Source organism: Lathamus discolor, chromosome 8, assembly GCF_037157495.1.
Source record: "Lathamus discolor isolate bLatDis1 chromosome 8, bLatDis1.hap1, whole genome shotgun sequence".
Taxonomy (NCBI): domain Eukaryota; kingdom Metazoa; phylum Chordata; class Aves; order Psittaciformes; family Psittacidae; genus Lathamus; species Lathamus discolor.
Window position 1 is genome coordinate 3,373,603 of NC_088891.1, and position 16,738 is coordinate 3,390,340.

At 49.1% G+C, this 16,738-nt stretch overlaps 1 protein-coding gene across 1 annotated transcript; it reads left to right on the forward strand.

The window, feature by feature from the left end:
• Positions 1-10,751: 10,751 nt before the first annotated feature.
• On the forward strand, positions 10,752-16,222 carry PARP16 (poly(ADP-ribose) polymerase family member 16). The gene is made up of 6 exons (XM_065688699.1): positions 10,752-11,001; positions 11,659-11,796; positions 12,526-12,732; positions 13,785-13,956; positions 14,772-14,913; positions 15,523-16,222. The coding sequence occupies exons 1-6, from the start codon at positions 10,810-10,812 to the stop codon at positions 15,665-15,667; spliced, it is 996 nt and encodes a 331-aa protein (XP_065544771.1). The 5' UTR covers positions 10,752-10,809; the 3' UTR covers positions 15,668-16,222.
• Positions 16,223-16,738: the final 516 nt, after the last annotated feature.

Sequence of the window (16,738 nt, forward strand, 5' to 3'; positions counted from 1 at the left end):
CTGTATTTGCTATGGTTGCCTGCTGGTAGCTCGAGGTGGATTTGATGAGCTGAGGAGGACCATCAGTCCCATATAAAAGCCTGGGTTATGTTAGATCCGGAATTGCTTTCAGAAGCAGTGCAGATGGAAACAGCTGCTGCAAAACAGAGCTGCTTCCCATCAGGTAGGCAAAGCTAAGGGTCTCTTCCGAGTTTGCCAGGAGTTTGTTCCATGGGCGAGTTCATCTCTTTCCAGGGCAGGCAGAATAGCTCTTAATAGGATTTCAGGAGCGGTTTATCTCTCAAGGACAAAACCCCACAATGAGACAATATCACGGAGAGATTATCCCATGTTCCCTGAAGGAGAGATCACAAGATTATCCCGAAACAAGGCTTGTTTATGTTGAGGTAATGACAGATAATTGGTAACCCCCTTTGCATAGCCGGGTGGCCCAGGTTGGAAAGTAGGAAAGCAGCAGCGTTTCCAAAGGGAAGGAATCCAAGGTACGACACGGACTCGATGTGAAAGGAAAACTTCTGGAAAGGATCAGGGAAAGCCATGAATTTATGAAGGAGTTGTTCAGCTGACTCTAATTTTTAAAGCATTATTATCCTTTTAGCAGGGCTGTCGGGTAGATGGAAGCCAGAGCTGGTGTGATGGAGAGCAGCTGAAGAGCGATTCGCAGCAATTCCTGCCTTCCACGCTGTTTGCTGCAGAGCAGCAAGCCAAACTGCTTGTAAACAGCTTACTGCAGGCCAAAGAGCTGCAAAAAGGGGCATTCCTAGGCTTGTGGCGTGAGGAATGAAGAGGGAGAATGAAAAAGGAAGAGAAACACCAATGGCAAGTCCTGAGATCCACTGGCGTTCGAAAGGCCAAAGCCAGGCAGAAGGTGATGGGGACATTTGCTTTAATTCCTTGGGGATTCCTTCTAGACTGACCCAAACGGGACAAACCAAAGAGCCTTTTCTGCAGGTTTAAATGCACTCCCTGTGCCCTTACAGCCTGGCTCCCAACTGTCTCATCTGCATTTCTCCTGCGCTGTGTACGTGCAAAAGCAGCTCAGTCGGATGCTGCATCTCTCCAAGCTTCCAGGCGCTCCCATGCCACCTTCCAAGTAATGCAATCAAAACAATCCAGCTAAAAGCATTTCATCTGGCCTAGGCTGACATGAATTGTTTGTAATAAAACTAAAGCTCTGTGGGACAACTAATGGGTGCTTATTAGTACAGGCAATGGACTATTCAATCAACCATATAGGGAAACTAATGGGGATTGATGGCCAAAATACAAGATGAGGACCTAGCTCTTTAAATAAACAGCTGATGGGCTGGTGATCGGATTAATCTTGGGTTTCTATGGAAAAGTTTATACCTAGCTAATAAAGAGAAAAACAGAACCTGTGGAAAACAGCATCACTGGGTCCCTGGAGGTTATAATGCTGTTGCCTCTGCCGCTGTGGCAGCAGCATTTCCAGAGATGCCCATCTTTCCAAAGAGCACTTGTTTGGGAGAGGGTTTGCAGGCGGAGCAACCAGACGATGCAAGAAAGCGACTGGAAAACCTCTCCTTGCTATTCCGGGTCTCTGACTGTTCTTTCCATCTTCACTCGCAACGGTCCTGGGAGTCATCACTGCAACCTTTGTGTAGGAATCAGGAGCAGGAGGCTCTGGAGATGCGCTGGCACACAGTGTGCTGGGGAAGGCAAGCTTTAACCTTGCTTCATTTCAGAGGTGGGCAGCCTGGGAGGGACAATACCCCCTGTCCAGGCAGTGCTTTCAATCTGCTTTCTGTGCTGAGGCAGTTTGCAGCAGACCTTAGCTCTTGGTCGATTCCCTTCAACTCAGACATCTCACATCAAACCTGGGAAGTCCCTGAGCACAAAGGAGGCTGCAGAGCACACTAGGAACACCCCATGTGCCCCTCTACTGCTTTATCCTCCTCAGAGCATCATCGGCCTCCGGGGAGAGGGTTCAGGTCTGGGTGAACTCAGTGTGGCCCTTTATTTTTTAACCACCTTCCCGACAATCCCACCTTTCCTTCCCTGCTCCATCTCCTCCCTTCAGCAAAGGCTTCCCAGAATCTTCCCAAACCCCAAGATTTTGCTACCTTTGTCCTCGAGCTGATGGAGGAAAGGAGTGATTTCCAGAGCCGAAGGAAGCGCATGTGCACCTCCAGGGCTTCCAAGCCACTCTTTTCCTGCAGCAAACCATTCCTTGATCTCCACCCTCCCGTTTCCTCCCTTTTGAAAGGCCTCTGACCGGATCACAGATGGCAATTCCTATGTGACAGATCCTAATGTCATTGATGACAGACCAGATGTCCAGGGATGCATATTGCTCCTTTTAATCCAAAATCCATCAAGAGTGCAGTTTGGGGTGAGTGTAAAGGTACCTTCATGGGAAGAGGCGGGGGGGGGGGAGCACACTTTTCTTCCCCTCTTGCCTCATCTTTCCTTCTCCTTTGAGGAAGGGAGAGCTTTGCACAGCGTGGCTGAGAGCAACTAAACCCAACACCAAAGGGGTCCTGTTCTCAGTAGCAGCATCATTAAAATGCCACAAAAGTCTCTTTTGAACTTTACAAGGACTTGGGAAGGGACATGCTCTACGTGACAGGGTGTGTATGAGCCTCATGCTGTTAAGAGCATGCTGCCCCTACCCATCGCTGCATCTTAGGTACCTAATTCCTAGTCAAGAGAAAGAAATAACTCCCATTTTGGGTTCCGGAACAATCCTGATTCCTATTGTACCAGTTTCTCTCCCAGCACTCAACAATACCTGACCGCTCTCAGCTGGATATAAATCAGACCTAAAAGTCACTTGCAGACACTGATTATGCCAGCGCAAAACTGCTCAGAGAGAGATTCGACCTACACAGTCACCCAGCATGGCTTTTTCTTCTCTAAATCACACAAATGGAGCTGTTATTGTGAAGGTGCAGGTACTGACCTGACTCATTTGGTCCCATCAGCTAAATACAGCATATTCTTCCTATAGATTAAGTGTAGTATAGCTCTCCTACATGGGATGGCAGCTGGATAAAAAGGAACCTACGTGGGATCAGGCGCAAGTAGGAGATGCGGTGTGGACCACAGCTAGTTAGCACCAGGTAAAAACCCACAGGTGACTTGTTTCCATCAATATTTTAAAGTGAGAACTCTCATGCTCATTATCTCTCTTGGATACAGGGAAAAAAAAAATCCCAACACCCTCTGTGGCAGTGAAGACAAAGCTTTGCGTGGTGGGAGATGTCCTGTACGGTGTAATGTATGCCAGGAGCAATCCTCTTGTTTTATGGGCCTGGTTAGTGTGAAGTGCAAAACAGGCTGGAGGCTGAAGCTGCATTATTCATGGAGGAGCTTAAATATTTCAGTGTGAAGCTGGTAGGGAACAACATAACAATTGCACATAGTCCTCTTTCTTCCCCTAAAATCACTGTGTTGAAGGCAGCAAGCAGGACACATTCTTCTCCTTTCAGTGTAATGCCATGCCCAGGGAAAAGCAGGATAACCGCGGGCAAACCCCACAGCCCCTCTGAGGAGAAGGGAGTCATCCCATTGCCTCCTGGCTCCCGAGGAAATATCAGTCCTGATTTAGGAAGAGGAACAGAATCAGTGCCTGGCATTTCCTGTTCTGCTGTGCTTGAAGGGATGAATCAGCAGGTGGGTGTGCGGACACGGTAAGGTGATGGCAGTTCGTCCCCCCTGAAGCTGCAGACTTTTTTTCATGCTGCTCTCCAACAACTCTCCTATTTACGACTGACCTGATCAGATTCGCAGTGGGGAGCTGTGTTATGACCCTAAGTTGCGGTGTTCGGGGTAATGCGGTCAGAGCAGCCAAGGGAAGAGCTGCTCTCACTGCCCGCAGCCCTGCCCCGCTCCCGCAGCCGCCTGCTGAATCGCTCTGTGCAGATGCACTGCTGCCATCAGCCGGCAAAGGGAAACCAGCACAGGGCACCCTCCCTCCCCTGCTACGAGGACAGCTAAACAGGCACAGCACACGCCGAACCCTCCCTTCGCTGTTTTGACGCATCCTTTGCTGTAAAGAAAAGAGCAACGCAGCAGATGGGATGCTCAGGCTGGACCTCTCCAAGCAAAACCTGTCTCTAAGCGACCCATTATCCTCTCCAATGCCACAAAGCCGGGAACTGCAGAAGCTTAAGGGTGGGGTGAGGGTGTTGGAAGAGCCTCTCTGTATTTTGGAGCTCAGCAGAAATGAGATTGCTGGCACAGCTCCCTGCGTACTGTTCACACAGCCCATGCGGCGGTTCCTGACCTCCTGCTGGGCACATCTCACAGCTTATTGCCTGCCCTCACCTCTAAAGCAAAAGGCTTTGTAGCCTTCCTGCAATACACATTCCTGACCCATCCCTGGCCAGGGAGCAGCCTGCACTAGTGGAAGGTGTCCCTGCCCGTGGCAGGGGATTGGACCTGGATGGGCATTAAGGTCCCTTTAACCCAAACCAGTCTGGGATTCTATGATGATTCTACAAAGTCCCTGCCATGTCCCCTTGGAGCAGAAGGAGCAGGAGATGGAGCCACATTTATGGTTACCCCAGTGTTGGCCACAGTAAGGCTGGAGGGGAAGTGAGGCAAGCTTCAAAGCAGCTTTATGTCACTGTATACCACAAGCCATTTTATCAGACCACGGAATCTGGCCCATAGCAAACACTGTCACCTCATGCCATAGCATGGCATTAGGCTGAAGAGTGATTTATGGAGCTGCCTTTTGCCACCGAAGCAGTCAGAACAGCACTTTGCTGGGAGAAGCTGCTGCCTCCAGGCCAACTGTGGCACATCCCCAGGTCTCCTCCTATGGTACCAATAGGACTGCCTTGAAGGCTTCCCTTTTGTCTAGGTTACCTGGTAAGTAAGAGGCCCCGCTCATGTGGCATATCTGAGAGATGGAGGAGAAAAGAGCTTGCAGTGCAGGGCTGGAGATGACCCGCACACATCCCATGCCAGAGCGTGCAGCCTCCTCCAGCAAGAGCATTACAAGAGCTGAATCCTGACGCAGCCCCGGTGCTGCCCTGCGGTACAGGAGCAAACCATTTATCCCCTTGGAAAAGCTGCAAAGCTCTCATCTGGGAACAGGGAAGAAACAACAGGTCCCTACTTTGATGCAAGGGCTTGGTGGTAGGTGACAGCAGCCAGGCGGCCCTGCGGACCCCACTCTCTCCCTGCGCTCACCATGCAGATGCAGTGCAGACATCAGAGGTGCTGCTGTCTCCAGCTCCCACCAAAGCTGACCCGGAGGCTTGATCCTGACCTGGCCTGGATTGGAGCCCGTGACCTAGAGGTGAACTGCTCTATATCCCATATCCAGTCTCCCACTGAGTTTACTTTTGAGTGTGGCAGATCAAAGACTGCTGTCGGGAGCAAATCTATCAAAGGCTCAGCACCCTAAGATGGATCCAGTTTGCTTTTATGTTTACTTTTAACAAGCCTTCTCCTTCCTATTGTTCAGCAATTGCTTTAAAATGGATAATTATCAGATTTCCCTATTAATGGGAAAAAATCAGGAACCGTCAATCTTCAACTGTGCTGCTACCTGCACACTGCATGTGTCACATTAGGGAAAAACCACGCTGTGGAGCAAAGCCATTCCCAAGTGACCATGTCTCTGCTGGTTTTCCTTCCAGCAGAAGGTCCTCCCTGCTTCCCAGCAGTGCCACCAGCCCTGCTCATCCCACCACTTCTCCATAAGCACTGCAAAACTCCAGTGTCAGCCTCGCACATCGCACGCTGCAGCAATTCACATGGGGAGAACCTGCGCATCCAAGACAAAGAATTCCAGCGCACTGCTGTCTCTGCTTTGCCTTTCCATACACTGAAAGCCCACTTCTCTTCACACACTGGTTTTCAGCCGAAAATGCAATCGTTTTAGTGGAGGTGATCCTGAATTTCACTCAGGTGACTGAAAAGGGCTTCTCTGGCTGCACGATCACAGCCACAAGACACCAGAAACCCCTGGAAAATTGCCATCCAGTAGGAATTAACTGACAGCACTTTGTAACCTCTGACGTGTTCGGAAGAAGTGAACCCTTCCTTTATTTCCCCTATGCAATGACCCACTCCAAGCTGAACTCAAGCAACCGGTGGACACGCCGCCTTCTGAGTCCTGGTGTCTTCCTCATTGCACAAACAGCTAAAAAGTAAGGCAACATGGACCAAAAGGTAAGGGTTGCTCCTGTGGCTCAAGCAGCAAACTGGCATTCAGGGAATTCTGCCCCTCTCCCCCCAAAAGGGCTGGAATCATCCATAGCCCTGAGGACTGATCTGAGTTTTGTTACAGATAACGAGTGTCTTTGGGTAAACTGCTTAACCAACCTCATTCCCCGTGGCCTGTGCGAGCTGGGATGCTTGTGTCCCTTTTGCTGGGATGTCACAGGAACTATCTGGTATTTGGGAAGCTCTTAAATCCACGGAACTCACAGGTAACAGTTCGATGCGGCCCTGCTTTTGATCCTTTTTTGCCCCTATGATCGTTCAGACCCGAGCACATTCTGTTTTGATTTTATGACTATATGACTTCACTGAAACGAGTGACAGAGAAACGTGATTCACCATATTCATATGACTATTTCCAAACCAGTTTGTACTTTAGCTGAGCAACTGGAAAGGACCCAGCTGACTTAAGTAGATTGCTCTATTCCACGTTTCTGTTTCCAATAAATACCTTGGGACAAAACCAGCCCCTGCAGCATAGAGAGGCAAAGGACAAAAAGGTGTTAAATCCTAAAGGGGGGATGGAGGGGGAAGAGATAAGGAGTTTACTCCTATTATCTTTACCATATGTTCTAGTCCAACTGGATACACATAAACAGCATGTAATCTTCAAGCGCAGCTTTCGACCCTTTGAAGTGACCTGACCATGCTACTGATTTATCTCGAACGAACCTTTCTCTTTGAACCTTAGGTCAAGGTTAATTCTATAATAAAACATACCTTACACAGCTGGCTTTTCCAGCGGTGCTAGCAAGTAGCGAAGCCCTCAGTCGTGAGCATTTGTTTCACTGAGTGTAGTATTGTATTTCTATTTTCCCTTCCCTGTATTAATTTCCTTCACAGAGCCTAGTTAAGGCGGGGGAAAAAATCCCTTTTCCGGTCCATGAGATCAATTTTAAACACGCTGGAATTAAATGAAGACATTTAAGCCCCATTTCTTTGCTGAAATGCATCCGCCAACACCAGAAACTATTTTTATTACACTCTATGTTAAATAATCAGATCTTCAAGCCATACAGCCCCAAACCCCTCTGCTGCAATGACCCTTTCAGAACCATGCACAAAACCATCTCCGCACTGAATTGCAGCAAACCACCAAGAACAGCTTTTCTATCTAGGAATATAAAATTGGGAAAGGGAAATACATTCGAAGGGCACTTCTCAAGGAGAAAAAAAGAAGGCCATAAAAGAGAGCTCCTTGCAAGCGCCCGCAGCCAGCCTTGCCTGCCTGTGGGTGTCAAAGGGTAGAAGCACTCCAAGCAGGGCTGCGGCAGTGTGCGATGAGCATGGGGTGGGATGCTGTTATTAGGCGATGCTGAAGCGCACACCACGTTGTTCAAAGGCTGCTTATCCAGATGTTTTCGAGAGGACTGGGAAGATGCTTTGGAATCTCAGCCTCCAGCCCACTGCACATATTCACAGCTCTTAATTAAAAAGCAGCACCACACAAGCTAAGCCAGCAGCTTAAAACTGCCTCCAAAGCCTTGCCAACACAGAGCCTGATAGGGCTGTAAGGAGAGGAATGAGATGAGATCTTCTGGGTTTGGGGCTTCCATGGGGCTCAGCCTGGAAGACCTTATCTGTTGTAGCCAACACTGTGGGGAACTGTGCTTCCCATCCAAATGAACAGTGACTTCATCCTGGGTGATCCTCACACATTTTGCAGGCCTGAGGCTAGAGTGGGTTGATGTTCAGCATCGTCAGCGCACAGAGCTGCGCCACCTCTAAAACCAGCACCAAAAGCTTTCAGTGCTTCATCTCTAACTGAGGAGCCACTTTATAAACCCGGGTTTTAGTCCAGGGTTGGACGATTTTGACCAGATAGCACTCTTGGTCGGCATCGATACAGCAAACTTGTTATCTCATCAATCTCTGTCAGTGCCTAACACAGCTGAGCCTGCCGTAATGGGAGCACCATCCATTTGAATTCCCAAAGGTAGGCGTCCATTTGGGATCAATGCTCTCAGAATCTCCATTAACTATTACAATGCCAGCCACTGTTTAGATCTACTTTGGATTAATTCCTTTATGCCAGGATGAGTTGACAAAAGGTCCTCACTTCACTTTGAGAGACTCATTTGCCCAGCGTCTCCAGAACTAACGTGGTTCCAAGCAAACCCTTTTCCCTTTGGATCCCCCATCCCTTTTCACCACACTCTTTCTCTTCTAGCTTCTCCTCAGGAAGCAGCACACACTTGGCTATGTGAAGTGTCTTTGCCTATCCCAGGAGGGGTATTCTTCCCCTCTTCTCTACCACAATCAGTGCTATTTTAAATGCGGGCGCTGGAACTACACCAGTTCAAGAGCTCAATGTAAAATTCCATCCAAATGCATTGAAAGAGACATCTCTACCATGTTCTAATATTGTTCTTTAAGAGGTGCTGAAAAGTATTACATCTAACGATTTAGTAGTGACTGAAACCAGCCAATTAGACAGACAAGGACTGATTTTCAAAGGGATTGCACAGAACAATTTAATCTAATGCAGGATAGTAAAGACATCCCGAGCTGAATCACTGACTGATGTCGCTAACGGCCTGTCAGAGATATCAGATATTTACAGTAGAATAAGGCAGCACATCAGATAAAGTAAACCACATCCTCTCAAGGCTATAGAGACATGGAAAGGAATCTCTCCTGCTCCATTTCAGGTCTGGGTGATTTCCATAATGCCTGAGAACACTCTTTGGGCGGTGTTAGACCTGTGCTCAGAAGTCACCCATCCATGCTGCTGGCATGCGGGAGACCCTCAACCCAAGCACGGTGCAGCTGCTGCTCGGTTTAAGAAAGCCACCAGCACAAAATACAGTGGGAATTGGGATTGTGCTGCGTGTGACACGAAGACAAAGCTCTATCAGCGGGAGAAGTTCCGCAAAGAGCAGACAACATCTGGATTTCAAGGTTTCACCCCAAACCCGCACCGCAAAAATCCATTACTAATATGTCAAGAAGGACAAAAATAGCATGGACCTCACAGGCTGGATCATGTTTTAGAGATAAAAACATGTAGAGAAATGTAGTAAATTGAGTAACCTGAATCAAAGGTATCTTTAAAATCAGTGTGTCTACATGCTGCCATTAAATACGTCAGACCCAAGCAAGCATTTGTGCTGCCCTAGAATTGATGGCTTCATATTGCAGGCTTGTTCAAGCAGCTTATTGAAAGATGCATTTTTGATAAGATGCTGAAAAGCAGGAAAACAGCCCTACAACTGAACTCATGCCCATCACTGTGAAATCACTTTCAATTCATGTAACTGTGCGCAGCCCATGATCTATCTGGTTTAATCCAGAACTACAACCTCCTTATACTCCCAAACCGTTCGAGTGGGTCAGCATGAATATGAACTCTGCACTTGGGCATGTGGTTCACCTTTCGTTTGCTTTGACACCAGTTTGCCCACAGTGTTTAACACAGCTGGTGATCCTGGTCGCTATGAGCAAGGCTGCAGCCTGCAGCTCCAGCAGTCTCTACAGGTCCAGTTGTAAGACAAGAGCCCAGCAGCAGGTATCCACAACTGACCTTAATGTTTTTCCGAGCATCTACATGTGCAGTGCCTGTATTGCTCCATAGGTATGTGCAATATCCCTCACGAATGAAGAAACCAAGAAAGGTGTCAGAAAATGCCTATTATCACTTCACATTTACAAAATAGATCAGTCTAAGTAACTTGCGCTTATGGGACCAACAGAGTTTCGGATGAGGAGACCCTGCTGATGGTGACTTCTGGTACATTTTGGAACTGGAATGATGCTTCAGAGCACTAACACTGTGCCAGGATTTCAGAGAGGAACTGACTCCAAGTCTCAGGCAATGCAGTGAATCCAAGCTGGTGATACCACTGGTGAGAAGCTCAGTTCTGCAGTGGGAGAAGACTCAAACAAGCCTGGGTTCAGTCCCTGAGGATACAAGGTTGTATGACAAAGGGAACTGCTAAGGAGCAACGGCGTTTACATGCTTTTGGTTTACCATCACGTAAATCTGTTAACATTAGAGCTACATCAACCCAAGTTTTACACAAAAAGCTGCCTCCCTGGCTGACTGTCCTGGCTAATCCGCGTTCCTGTTTCTCGTGGATGCAGTGCCCAAGCTGGCGGTTTGCATCTGCCACGTCCCAGCAGACAAGGAGCTGATGCTATGCAGAGGACAGAGCTGGGCTCCCCTTCCGTGTCCTCCGTGCCCTATATACCACGGACGTGCACAGGTCCCCTTACGAAGGGGTGACACCATTCCCCCCCTCGCCTGTAGCCCCATCCCTGTCTGTAACTGGAAGCGCCGTTTCCCCCTTGTACCACTCTTCCCGGAGGTAAGGGCGCCGTTCCGCCTCTCTCTATCCGCACTCCATAGCCCATTCCCCGCCTCCACCTGGGGCCAGGCACCATTCCCCCCCCCCAGGCTCCGCACGCACGGGGAAGGCTCCATCCCCCCCGTCCCGCAGGCACAGCCGCGGCCCCAGCATCCCGACCGCGGCGCAGAGCGCGCCGGGGCGGAGCGGAGCGGAGCGGGGCGGAGCCGAGCGGGGCCCGCGGCGATGCGGAAGGGGCGACCCGGCCGGGCGGGAGCTGCCGCGGTACCGGAGCGGCCGCGGCTCGGCAGCCCCGCCGGGGATGGCAGCGCCCGGGCCGGGCCCCGCAGCGGCAGCCGCCGGCGTTAGGGAAGCGGCGGGCAGGGACCCGCTGGCCGCAGACCTGCGCTGCAGCCTGTTCATCGCCGCGCTGCAGAGCTACAAGCGCGACTCGGCGCTCAGGCCCTTCCCGGGCCGCTACGCGGATGGCGAGAACAAGGACTTCGAGGGGCTGGTGAGTGCCGTTGGCCGCGGGCGGGGTGCGCGTCCGAGCCGGGAGCGCGGTGGTGCCGCGGCGCTGGAGCGAGCAGACGGCGTTGGGAAGGGGCTGCCGGCGGCGGGGAGCGCAGGCCGAGCGTGCCCGGGCTGCTCGGGGGGAAGCAGGCGAGGCTGGCCGCAGGTGAGCATCGGGCGTACGCATAAAGCGGGATGAGCTGTTCATGCGGGCAAGGAACACAGGGCTTAAAGTGTGCTTGGGGTTCTGGGCAGTAAACCCAACACTTGGCAAGTTCCAGCCCTTGCTGGGGGGGATGAAGTGTTAGAAGAGCTTCCCCGCGTGAAGTTAACACTGACTTTGCAAGGGTTTGTATTTTACACGGCCTGAGCACTCCCTCCATCGATCCCGCTGCAGGTACTGCACCGACAGCTTGTTTCCTTCAGGAGTTTGGTTGTTCTCGGGTGCACCTTCCATACATTGTCTGTAAATAGGAACGTTTACGACTTTTAGAACAAGCGACAAACTTTCCCACAAGCGGGATACGAACATTTGTATCTAAGAACAGACTGGGGTTCAGTTTACAGCCTATTAGGGTGAAATATTGTTTTGTTTTCACTAGAGGTCTCTGTTTAATCATAATGAAAAGGAGCTTGTGCTAAATGCCTGTCTCCTTAGCTTGCAGATACCAAGGCTCTTCCAAGCCTGAAGGAGCTTCTGGAGTCTGTGCCAAACACAGAGAAAAGGACCTGGGATTTGTTCAGTTGGATTTTGTCATCTAAGGTCTTCATGATACAAAGTACTAAGAAACAGGAGGTAAGTTCTGGACTCTGAGAGTCTTGGTGGGAGTTTGGCTTTTAAGGCAAGCTTGCCCATCAGAGAGTATTTCCTCCTGCCAGAAGTCAGTGGTTAGTTCCTGCGAGAGCTTCAACACGAGTGCAGCTTTGTTCTGTATATAGAGAGGGCTCTTTGGTTTGGGGTTTAAACGAAGTTTTCAGGAGCACTGGTTGGAAGCAGCAGTTATCACTGTCAGTAGTTGATGATGGGCAGCGACTGTAGTCGGTTCCTCCCATTAACGCATGTTCTAGACCAAGGTACTTCAACTCAGGTGTCACAGAGCTAGGTCCTGCCTCTCACTAAGAAAGACAACTCTGTACTTAGGCTTCCTGCCCCAGAAAAGAGAGCCACTGAGGTACTTCTGTAACAGGGATCAACATAGCTGTAGAGATTAGTAGCAAGATGAAGACAACTTCTGTGTTCACTTCTTTCCCCTCTTCCAAGATCAGCTGATGAATATATCAGCTTAGTAGCCAAAGCAGAATTGTGATAGTGTGTGGAAAGAGTTAGGATTTAGCTTTGAGAGCAAGAAACTGTCAGGATTTTTACTGTCCGCTTCCTCCTCAGTTGTGGCAGTGTTGAATTCTAACACAGAAAGCATAATCAAAATACATAAAGCCATAGCAAAGAGTAAGGGACAGTAAGCAGAATGTCCGGTGAGTAATCTAACCCCATAAACCAACACTTGTATTCCTTCCTGGTTTTAAGTATGAGAAGATCCAAGAACTCACAGGGATGTCTGGGGCTGCGGTTCCTGCTCCCGACTACCTCTTTGAGATCGTGTATTGTGATCAAACCAATACCAAGTTTACTGAGACCAAGGGAGAGCGGGACCTCATCTACGCCTTCCATGGGAGCCGCCTGGAGAACTTCCATTCCATCCTGCACAACGGCCTGCACTGCCACTTGAACAGGGTGAGGCTCCTCGTGCTGGCACCATCTGCTCTTGGTCACTTGCTGCTATTGACACTTCTTAAAAATAGGCCCAAATTCCTTTCGGGGTATGAAAAGTGCTGATGAAGGACTGGAAGGGGCACAAAACCATTTTCTCCAGCGTAACGAATCACAGCTGTCCTTTGCTTCTTTGGAAGGAACTGTAATGCCAATGGGATACTGGCCTATGTGACTGCCTGCAGCTGGAAGGTGCCTGTGCACAGAGAGGAGGGTGGTGGCCCGGGCAACATAAAGATTCTCTCTGCATGCCTGGCTTCAAGTTTAAATCAGCCAAGTTTTAGGTGCTGCTTCCAAGTGGAGCCTTTGTTAAATGGCTTGGTTAAGGGAGACATCCCATAGGATTTGCACCTCTTCTGATTTCAGTGGGCAGGTGGTTGGGGCTTCTGGCTTTGTGTGTCATCTGTAAAGCAGCTTTGACACAGCAGCTGCTTAACCTTCCAGTCAACCTGGGCTATGCTTTTCTCCCATGTTCTTTATGAGTAATGGTTTCTCAGGTACAGTGGACTTACTGGATTAATAGTTTTAGCTAGTGTGGCAAATCCTCTGATTCAGTTATTAAAAACCATTCCATTTGAAAGGAATTCACAATCGAAAAGTACTTCCCTCTTTCCTAGTAAAGCATGGATTTAAATGCAAGTAAAGCCTTGCCTTGTTTGTGGGGCTGCATTATTTGAGTGATGGCAGTCCCAATAAATCAATGCAATGCCTCTAACGGCGGTGCAGTCATGTTGATATAAAACACTTAGCTTGGCAAACTACATCCGAATCCGGGAAAGCATGAATCTGTCTGCACCAGGGGCTGTGCCAAGCAGCTAGGTTGAGGGATGGGAGAGGGCAGCTGCCCCACCCCAAGGAAGCTGTGCCAGGACAGCAGCAGTGCATGGAGCAGGCCCAGCATGTGGCGGAAAAGCCTTTCTCAAATACCTTCAGAAGCAGAACTGCCAGTCTGAAAGTCAAGAACGCTCCTGTGTTGCTCTGCAGGATTTTATGATGCTATTTCTGTTCCATTTCAGACATCCCTGTTTGGTGAAGGCACCTATCTCACCAGTGACCTGAGCCTGGCTCTGCTTTATAGCCCTCATGGCCTTGGTTGGCAGCGGAGTGCACTGGGCTCTGTCCTTAGCTGTGTGGCTGTTTGCGAGATCATTGACCACCCAGATGTCAAGTGTCCGGTGAAAAAGAAAGGTGAGTCTATTGCAGTAATAACCATGTGTAGTTCATCTCATAGCGGGCCCATCTATTTCAGCTTTGCCCATACAGGCTGTGCAGTATACAGAGCATGGACACCCTTCAGCAGCATCACAGAATGATTTGGGTTGGAAGTGACTTTAAGGATCATTTAGATCCAGCCTTGCTGCCACAGGCAGGGTCACCTTTCACTAGACCAGATTGCTCAAAGCCCCATCCAACCCTGGCCTCTCCAATCTTCCAACGGACCCCTCAACAAGCATGCAACAGCTTCGCTATCTGTGAAGCTGCTCTTAAAATCGTGCATTTAAGGGGTAGGAAGTATTTTGGTGGCATCATTTGTTTTTCCTTGTTTCGATAGAATGGTACTTTAATGGTCCATAATGCCTAATTGGTGGTGGAACAGAAGCATCACAAATGTATCAGTAACGAGCTATATGTGATGTCTAGGAAGCCTCTGCTCAGATTATCCTTCTTTGACCATTTTCTGCTTGCAAGGCTCAATCACTCCTCCCGTGTTGTTTTTCTTTCCCTATTAATACTAGCAGCTCCTCAAGCAGCCTGCGGGTGGGAGACCTGCCCCCTCAGCACCCTGGTCTGCCCATAATGCCATCCATACCACGGATGACTAGGAGTGGTATAGCCTCAAACAAACTTCTCAGTCTATTCTTGGATGCTGAGGGATTCAGGGGAATTCCGAGAGTGGGTCTTTGGTTATCTCATTCCCATTCTTGTGGGGGTGAGGGGGAGTTGGTTGTGCATCTGGTTTTGCTGTTCTGTTTCCCCCAAAGACCTCTTCTTTTCCCATTCAGATTCAGAAGAAATAGACAGAAAAAGAGCAAGAGTAAGAAACAGCGAAGGGGGTGATGTCCCACAGAAGTACTTCGTTGTCACAAACAACGAGCTTTTACGAGTTAAATACTTGCTAGTGTATTCGCAGAAGCAGCACAGGAGGTAAGTGTTCAGCTCTCTGGAGCGATGAGCATGTTGTAACAGCCAGATAAACGCATCTCAGCTTTGAAACACAACAGGAAACAAGCGAGGAAGATACGCTGCACTGCCAGGATTTGTTTATAGCCCGTTCCCTGTGGAAATAAGGCTTACACCATCACATTGCCTCTGCCTCACTCTTTGATGCTCTCAGGCTCAGCTAAATGTGCTTTTTCACCAGTGCTGTAAGCACTTGGTATTTGTGAGAGCTCTGATACTGTTTGTGGCAGGATACCAAGATGAGTGCAGCTCAGATGAGGGCAGATTTAACTCTGCCCTTATCTATCCTAAGTGGCAGCATTCACCCAGCTTAATCAACACGTGTGTACAGGCCAGGCAGTGACAGTTCCAAACCACAGAGAAGGGTGTCAACACGGGGAGAAAGACCAGGATTATGCATGGAGACGTGGGGAAAAGGGATGAGGAATCAGGCTTTGTCAGTTCTAGGGGCTGTGGAACAGCTCTCTGGTTTTATTGCACTAGCGTCACCATTTAAAATAGCAAAAGCGAAGACCCTCTTTGCCAGGGTATTTGTGCATCTCTGACAGGATTCATACCCTTTCCCCTTTCCAGGCCTCCCAGTCAATCTTCCTGGTTTCACACCCACCGTTTTGCCGTAATGATGATGCTGTACCTACTGCTGCTCATAGTGATAGGGGCCAGCAACTCGCCAACCTTCGTCTACTACTGGCACAGAATGTTTCACTCAGAGAGATGAATTGCCCGAGGTGATAAACTGTTCTTTTCCCCATGTGCCTTAATAATAGCCAGTCTGCAATGCACTGCCTCTGTTCCAGAGCTCTGGAAATACAGGTGCCTGGAGCTTCCCAGTTCTGCAACCAGTATATTCTCCTCATGGCACCTATCCACTTGTGACTGTGTTGCTGTGATTCATGAGGATGCCCAGTCCGGCTGAAAAGGATCACAGTGATGCAGCTTAGCATGAACCGGTTATTAAGGGTCCATGGAAAGAAAGTGATTTAAAACTAATGAAAACTAAGCACGGAAACACTCAGGTGGAACTGGTTTCTGTCAAACTGAGGGGTGTCTGCACACGTATGGAAGGAGGATTTTCCTGTATGTGAGGCAAAGCAGCCTGTAGGGTCTGACCAGTTTGTTTTCAGAAGCTGAATGTAGCGATGTTTAGCGTGTATCAGTGCAGATGGGAGCGCTGTTAAACTTTAAACTTTGCCTTTGGCCAGGATTTTTTGTATCCGAGCAAAAATGATTGTAACAAAGCAGGAGAAATAAAACAACCACCAAAGTGGAAGAAGTTGAGTGGTTTCTAGTGTGGTTTTTCCCTCCTCCCCATAAAACATTGTTGTGGTTTAACACCAGCCAGCAGCTAAGCACAATCCAAAACTTCGCCCCATACAAGCTACTGTGAAGAAAATAAACTCCATCCCAGCCAAAACCAGCACAAATCTTTGTGCTCTCTGCCGTAATACATTGTGCTTGGTTACCGTAATACATTGTGCTTGGTTACCGTAATACATTGTGCTTGGTTACCGCGCAGATAAGATAAACTTGGGCCCTACTGCATAAGTACTGAATGAGGATTATTCCTATCCAACTGCCTTCCACTTGTGTTTTCTGCACCAAGAAGAGGGAGGATGAAGGGTTCCACTTACGCTGCCACCTGAGAGGCTTCTTGGGCTTGGGGCTGCCTGGACTTTGGGATCTGGTTCAACATTTTTGCCTGTATTGCATCATTTTCAGTCTCCCCGTATGAACAAAAGGACCAGTAACGTGCCAGCTACTTCCCAAAACACTCATCAGAAATGGGGTA